At 35.9% G+C, this 8440-nt stretch overlaps 2 protein-coding genes across 2 annotated transcripts; both read right to left on the bottom strand.

Annotated features, from left to right (window-relative positions):
- Positions 1-4494: 4494 nt before the first annotated feature.
- On the bottom strand, positions 4495-5383 carry LOC124921116 (probable leucine-rich repeat receptor-like protein kinase At1g35710). The gene is made up of 2 exons (XM_047461735.1): positions 4972-5383; positions 4495-4898 (listed from the first exon to the last, which is right to left on the bottom strand). The coding sequence occupies exons 1-2, from the start codon at positions 5381-5383 to the stop codon at positions 4495-4497; spliced, it is 816 nt and encodes a 271-aa protein (XP_047317691.1).
- On the bottom strand, positions 4612-7497 carry LOC124920602 (MDIS1-interacting receptor like kinase 2-like). The gene is made up of 2 exons (XM_047461121.1): positions 4972-7497; positions 4612-4898 (listed from the first exon to the last, which is right to left on the bottom strand). Exon 1 carries the CDS (start codon positions 7469-7471, stop codon positions 5531-5533), a length of 1941 nt encoding a protein of 646 aa, XP_047317077.1. The 5' UTR covers positions 7472-7497; the 3' UTR covers positions 4612-4898; positions 4972-5530.
- Between the last annotated feature and the right edge of the window lie 943 nt (positions 7498-8440).

Below are 8440 nucleotides of genomic sequence, written 5' to 3' on the forward strand. Positions count from 1 at the left end.
ATTTCCAAGCGCACCAGTTTCAATGGCTGTATTCTTTCTTCAGCGACATTGAACCTTCTTTCCATGTTATTGCTTAATTAGGTCATATTTTGCATAAGGACAGCGTGCATAGAGGTTGATTGTTGGGACAGACCTTCGATTAGGGTCTTTAGAGCATCCATCAATTTTTGATGGCGGGTTTCTATCGTTTTAGAATCGTCTTGCTCTGATACCAAGATGTTAAGAGTTGATTTGTAACTAGTGTTTGTGAGTTCTTGATTTCAAGAACCAGGTGAGAAATATATAATCAAAGTGCAACGGAAGGGTTTTTTAATGAAGAATTTAAGATGAGGGGAAAAAAGAATTAAGGATGAGAAAAGAATATTGATGGTCTATACCAAATAGTCCAAAATAAAGGTTCAAAACATAAAACACAATTGAGGTGAAGAACTTTCACAAGAACTTTCATATATTCATTCCATCATATTCCTGGGTCATTGGGGAAGAGAGATCAACATTATATAAGTGCTTATTTACCCCCGAATATTCAGTTACAACAACTACTAGAAAATAACAGAATTCGGTTGGTTGAAAAACCGAAAAGTAAAACAAAACAGAATATTAAAAAAAAACAGAAATCTAGCCCAAGTGCTCAATTGGACCGAATAAGGTGCTTGATTTATTTTGGGACCGCAATATTAATTTCTGGACCATAACACAACCATATATATGGGAAATTGGACGAAATGACCCTAAAGATTGGGTCATTTGCCTCTGTGGTCACCCAATAATAAAATTGATCTGGTGACCACTTTATTTTTTTTAGACGAAATTACCCTTTTCGCGTAACGCGAAGGGACTTCGCGAAACGCGAAGTGAAACAGTGTGAATATATATACTCAAATTTTTTCATTTTCTTCATTTCGTTTCTCTCTCTTATCTTTCTTCTCTCTCTGTTCTTGTTCGTCGGCGGCGGCGAAACTTTGACGACAGCGACTTCGGCTATGCCTTGAATCTACAAAGATAAGAAACCTTAACCCTGAATCGATGTTTATAATACAGATTTATGCTCTTATTTCCATATCTTAATTTCAAACCCTAACCCTAACCCAAATCGATTTATGTTCATGTTTCTAATATCTCCATCTGAAAACCTAAATCAATTTATGTTCTTATTGTCTATTATCTTCATTTCAAACGATTTATGTTCTTTTTAATGAAACCCTAACCCTAAATCAATTAAATCTGTTCATATTGGTTCATATTTGTTCATATTTGTTCATATTTGTTCATATTTGTTCATATTTGTTAATATTGGTTCATACTGGTTCATATTGGTTCATATTGGTTCATTTTTTGTTCATCTTATTGTTCTTATGTCGATGATGATATTTGCAGATCATATGGGTTCTGTTTCACGAAGGGCTTCTCGTTACGCGAAGGGCTTCTTGTTACGCGAAGGGCTTCTCGTTTCGCGAAGGGCTTCTCGTTTCGCGAAGGGCTTCACGTTTTGCGAAGGGCTTCACGAATCTAATCTTGGGCGAAGATATTGAAAGAAATGGGTCGGGATTCAGTGAAGAAGTACTTACAGCAAGACGAAAACCGGCTAAGTGCCGACGTTATGGATGAAGGGTTTTCTCAATAGTCAATACAATTGAGTTGTTTTCATTTAGGTGTTTTATAATTATATGTTAAAGGGTTTGTTTGTAGAATTGCATTTTGATAGGGGGAGACATAGAGAAATTGAGATTGGACTTGGATAAACTTCCCTTCATATTAAGGAACTTTAATCCAATTTGCATTATTAAACCTAATCCTAATGGAAATTAAAATAAGCTTCATTTTCTTAGATACTCTAATTAAAAGGAAGCTTCATTTCTTTTGTCTGTTTTATTTTTATAATCAGATATATATGAAACTTTTCTAATTATTAATGTAATATTGTACTTCCATTCTGTCACCTAAAGAAATTAAATGATAAATATATTTTTGTTATTTACAATTTGGGATAGAAATTTAAGATAAAACTCACCAAAATGGAATGTTTTTATCATTCATACTCACCAAGAAGTTTCAAACTAGACTAGAGAGTTATCATATATATATATAGCTATAAAAAAACAAAAAATGGAGGAAATGGTGTCGTTGACGACATTCATGTTTATACAATCCCTCCACTTCATCTTCCGGTTCATCACGATCCGTTGGCTTCTCATAAAATCGCTCACGAGATTTCTCCCTATCACCCTCTCTATCTCTTCCATTTTCACGGGATTTTTCCCTACACATGATGGGAAATGAAAGTGAAGAAAATTATAAAAATTATGCAGATTAAAAGATCTCATATTGTCTACTTGTTATAGGTAGTGGATGCAAGCTCTATTAGATATACAACCATCATTGCATTCTTTCCTCTTCAAAATTTAACTCAAGTTGTTCAGCAAATACATTGAGAAAGTAACATATAAAGAAAAAATTCACATAGAGTTTCTAAAGAGGCTTGTGAAAGTAAAAGGCATCCTAATCAATTACCTCCCCAATTGTTTTTTATTTACATCTTCACCTCCAATCCTGGTTGTTCCTAGACCCCTACCAAGTCGACGAGGTTTCCAGTTTGGAACTGTTCTACCTCGTTCAACATCGACAAACACTCTTCTATTATCAATCTTTATTCCATCAGCTTGTTTATATGCAGCTATAGAAAACACATGTAGGGCTAGGAATCAGGAAAAGAAATAAACACACACATATAAAATATAACATCGATCTATACAAATTACAAACAGACCTTTCATGCCTCTTGTGTGCACATACTCTATGAATGCATAAAGGGAAGCCCTTCGCGAAACGAGAAGCCCTTCGCGTAACGAGAAGCCCTTCGCGTAACAAGAAGCCCTTCGCGTAACAAGAAGCCCTTCGCGTAACGAGAAACCCTTCGTGAAACGGAACCCATATGATCTGCAAATATCATCATCAACATAAGAACAATAAGATGAACAAAAAAAGAAATATGAACCAATATGAACCAGTATGAACCAATATTAACAAATATGAACAAATATGAACAAATATGAACCAATTTGAACCAATATGAACAAATTTAATTAATTTAGGGTTAGGGTTTCATTAAAAAGAACATAAATCGTTTGAAATGAAGATATTAGACAATAAGAACATAAATTCATTTAGGGTTTTTAGATAAAGATACTGGAAACATGAAAATAAAACCATTTGGGTTAGGGTTAGGGTTTCGAATGAAGAAATACAAATAAGAACATAAATCTGTTATATAAACATAGATTCAGGGATGAGGTTTCTTATCTTTGTAGATTTAGGTCATAGTAGTCGCCGTCGCCGGAGTTTACGCCGCCGCCGACAAAATGAGAGAGAGGACACCTTGAGAGAGAAACAAAATGAGAGAAATGAAAAAATTTGAGTATATATATCAATACTGTTTCACTTCGCGAAACGCGAACTTCCATCGCGTTACGCGAAAAGGGTAATTTTGTCAAAAAAAAATAAAGTGGTCACCAGATCAAATTTTATTATTTGTGATCACGGACGCAAATGACCCTATCTTTAGGGTCATTTAGTCCAATTTCCCTATATATTGAATGGGTATGAATAAAAGTCTCAAATATTTTGTTTCCCACAAAAATCTGAAATAATTTTTTTTTTCTTTTTTAGACTCTGGTTTGTGGTCTTGATAGTAATACTTTGAATGAATGGAAACTTATTCTTAAAAGAATAGAGAACATTAATTATATACCAAGCAAATATATAATATCTAAATGAAAGTAAATCCATAATTATTAAATAATGCTCCACCAATCACAAACATCTTATAAAATTGACTTTTGACTTTGAATCAAAATAGTCCATAGAGATAATATCACTTTATATATATATATATATATATATATATATATATATATATATATATATATATATATATATATATATATTCAAATACATATTCAAATACGTCGCAAAAGAGTGTCCACCATATTCATATACATATGGTCAAATACGTCGCAAAAGAGTGTCCACCATATTCATATACATATGGTCAAATATGCCGCAAAAGAGTGTCCACCATATTTATATACATATGGTCAAATACACCGCAAAAGAGTGTCTACCTTGTCATGACGGTTAACTATTGAACCATTTTAAATTCATCAATTTTAACAATATTTTTTTAAATTATTAATACAAAATGGTAGAAATAATAGTTGTTTAAGTCCAACCACAAACAATTAAACAAAAATTAAGAAAAAAAAACATTAAAAAAATCAGTCCAACACAAAAACGTTCATTAATAGACCAAGATAATGAGTTATTGGTCTATCCCAACCGATTTACTCAATAAAACCTCTTTTTATTTAAATAATCCACCCTTCTCAATTGTCAATAATAATATAATTATAATTAAAAGGATTGGACAAATTCTAACACAATTAATACTTAAAAAAGATCAAAGAAAACTACAAATATAGAAACAGTGACACTCTCCTAGACAAACTGAAGTAATTTGGATTCCTGGGAATAGTACGATGAATCAGTAGTTGGTGTAGTAGCCGTTGCAGTTTCAGAACCAAACTTGGGTGGATAATTAGTGTCAATCTTAACTTGTAGCAATTTCGAGACTTCATCCATTGATGGTCTAGCTTGTGGATTAGAATTCAAGCAACAAACAGCCAAGTTTATGATACATTTCAATTCATCTTCAAGCTCTTGGCCTAATGGTTGCGCTAGTCTCCGATCCAATGCATCATCCAACAACAATATCTTCACTTGATTGGACGACAACTTGGATATGAGTTCATGCGGGTGCGACCCATATAAAATTTCAAGAGCCAGAACCCCGAAGCTGTAAACGTCGCATTTCTCGGTCGTTACTGGCGTATAAGCCAACTCTACATCAACAAACAAAAAACTAATTTAAAATTAATCACATAACATAGTATAATCGATCATGGAATATCGTACCTGGAGCGATGTAACCGTATGTTCCAGCAACGGTTGTCCAATTGGAAGAATTAGGCTTCAAGAACTTGGATGTTCCGAAATCGGAGACATGAGCTTCAAATTCCTTGTCGAGTAAAATATTCTTACTTGAAATGTCTCTATGGATTATGGGAGGAACACAACTATGGTGCAAATAACAGAGTGCATCAACCACTCCTTTCACTATTCTAATTCTTATTTCCCAAATCAATTCCTTGGCCAATTTTTCTGACCCCAAAACGCTATCCAATGATCCGTTTTCCAACAGCTCAGACACCAAGAACGTCTCCCTTTCGTGTGAACAAAACCCATAAAGCTTCACGATATTCCTATGTCTCGTTTGGGTCAGGGTCTTTATCTCGTTCGCAAACGCCCTCGCTTCCCCTACTCCCATTTCTACAGTAATCGACGAATCCGTATTCAGTTTCTTAACCGCAACAGCTTCCCCGTCTGGCAATTCCGCTCTGTAGACTTTCGCCGACCCTCCGGTCCCGATCAAATACTCGTCGCTAAAGTTTTTAGTCGCGTCTATGATATCCCATTACGCCAACTTCCCATCGTAACTCCATATCGAGAAATGATTCTCTCGGCAGCCGTCGCCTCCTCCGGATGGAGAGCTCTTTCTGCGAGATCTAAAGACAACGAGTGCTCCAACTGTCGCTAAAACTACAATCAGTAGTAATCCTCCCAAAGAACACGCAACAATGATGGCAATGTCCCTGTTTGAATGACCCTTCTTCTTGTTTTGGCTTGTAGTTATGGGGCATGGTTTTAAAAGCTTAAAATTGCTACAGAGATCTTTGTTATTGGAGAAGTTGGTTGGAGGTGACGAACGGAAGAAATGGTTGTCAGGCAATGGCCCCTCAAGGTCATTATAAGAAAGGTCAATGGAGTCTAAGCTGAGCATATTAGTTAAGCTATTTGGTATTGAACCAGAGAGACGATTATGAGAGAGATTCAAAGATTCTAACTTTATGAGGTTCCCAAGTTGAGGAGAAATAGACCCGGTTAAGTAATTCCCACTCAGATCAAGAGAAATCTGTAAAGAGTCAAGAGAACCGATTTGGTCGGGGATGGAGCCATTTAGTCTGTTATTGCTAAGGGTTAAAGATATTAACTTTGATAAACTCCCAATCTGGCTAGGAATTCGTCCAGTTAATACGTTTGAAGAAAGATCCAAATGTTCCAAATTGATGAACCCTCCAATTCCCTGAGGAATCATGCCGGAAAGACTATTTCCGGACAAGTTCAAATTGTTTAATCTTGATAACTTTCCGAGGTTTTCAGGTATTTCTCCTGAAAGTTTATTGAAAGAAATATCAAGTTTTTCTAATTGGGTGAGATTTTCACCAAATTCTTTTGGGATTTCTCCGTTAATCATGTTTCCAGCAAGTCCGAGGAATGTGAGGTCCTTGCTAACTGCCCAATTGGGTGAGAGGCTTCCACCCAACAAATTATCGGTCAATTCCATATAGTTGAGATTCGGGTAGATTCCAAAATCGCGATCTAAAACGCCCGTTAATTGATTGCTCTGCAACCTCACTCTATACAGAGTCGAACAATTCCTTAGGCTAGATGGGATTGGACCGGAGAAGTGATTCCTAGCTGCCGTGAAATTAACAAGCTTTCCAAACTTGCAAACATGGCTAGGAAGTTGGCCGGTGAAATTATTAAGGGCGAATTGAAGATTCACCATAGCTGAGAGGTTTCCAATATCTTGTGGTAATTCGCCAAATAAATTGTTGGAAAACAAATTCAAGTCTGTTAATTTGGTCAAGGAACCGAAACTCCAAGGAATTCTTCCCGACAACTGGTTTTGGTTTAGGTGCAAGAATGTAATGTTGGTCAAGTTTCCCAAAGATGTTGGAATCGGACCGAAGAAGTTGTTGTTGTCAAATGCCAAGCTTTCCAAGTGAACTAAGTTCCCTAGTTCATTCGGCAAGGGTCCTCCTAGAAGTGTGTCTTGAAAATGTAGCTTCTTAAGACTTACTAGACCGGTTTTGGCATGGCTAGATGAGTTTGGAAAGAGCCTAGGATCAAGCTCCCCGGTTATATTGTTCCGGGAGAGATCAAGTTCCACGAGTCTACTTAGATTAGACACGGAAAGTGGAATAGGCCCGTGAAGAGAATTTGTAGAGAGATCGAGTAATTCGAGTTTGGAAAGCGTGCCTATATCGGAAGGTATAGTACCTGTGAGGCCATTGACTTTGAGGTCGAGTCGAATGAGATTGGGGAAAGCTAAAGGGTCGAATTTTTCGAGGGTGCCGATTAGGTTTGTGTGGGCAAGGTTTATGGCAAAGACATCCCCCGAAAGAGAGCAATTGATTCCCACCCATTGGCAATGGGGTGATGTGGAATTATCGATATGGAGCCATGAAGTGAGAATAGGTTGGTCTCCGAGGCTTTCCTTCCATTTCAGAAGGGCCTCGGTTTGTGGGGAAGATGCTTCGGCTTTGAAGAGGAGGGATGCCATTAGTGGCATGAAAAATAATAGGAGGAGAAGAAGATGGTTCATTGAGTTGGCCATGATTAGTTTTTTAGTTTTGTGGGTAATGATAAAAGAAGGGGAGCTTGTAATTTATATACAAGATGCATGCGCTTCTACCTTTAAAAACATTTGAATTTTGGACTTTTTATTGTTATGACGTGTTTTCTTCTTCATTATTTTCTTTAAATGGTATATACTCACTTGCAAAGACTCAGAGCCGGCCCCGAGTTTTGGGCTGCACCAGACCTGTTAGAAAAATGCTCGATAATTTTTGTTACCTTAGGTCGAGTTAAAATTTAATAAAAAAATGGTTTTGGGTGAGGTTTGAACCCATAACAAAAACAAAGATTTTAAATTTTATCTAGAACCCCTAGCTATAACATCTTAGGTTTAAAATTATAATATATTTAATTAAAACCTTAATATTTTTAATAAATGGGATGCCCTGGGGAGTGGGCTGCCCTAGCCCGAGGGCTTGTCGGACTTACCCCAGGACCGGCCTTGCAAAGACTCCACGTGAGTTTTTTTTTTTACTGAAATAATAACATTTTATATTATTTTTGATCTTTTACACACAATTTTTATCGCTTTTGTTCTTTTCAACCCCACAGGTCTTACATTCAAATGTGTTATTTTTTTTTTTAATAATGTTAGATATACAATGGTTAGACTACTCTTTTTTTTTTTACCTTAAAGAAAATGTTACTTAGTCCAATGACGAGAAAAAATACATATTAAAAAAATAGCTCCTATTATCTTCCAATTAAACCCAAAATACCATCAACCTAGAATAAATCTGAAACATGACCTACTTTGGAACAAACCACATCCAACCATATAAACCAAAGCACACAAACCAAATCATACCAAAGAAGAAACAAACAAATAACCAAATAAGATAATAAAAGCTTTAACTTTCTTTATGTATTACCTTTGTCTTTGTTTCATTCTGTTAGGGTCTAA

Source organism: Impatiens glandulifera, chromosome 1 (genome assembly GCF_907164915.1).
Source record: "Impatiens glandulifera chromosome 1, dImpGla2.1, whole genome shotgun sequence".
NCBI classification, from domain to species: domain Eukaryota; kingdom Viridiplantae; phylum Streptophyta; class Magnoliopsida; order Ericales; family Balsaminaceae; genus Impatiens; species Impatiens glandulifera.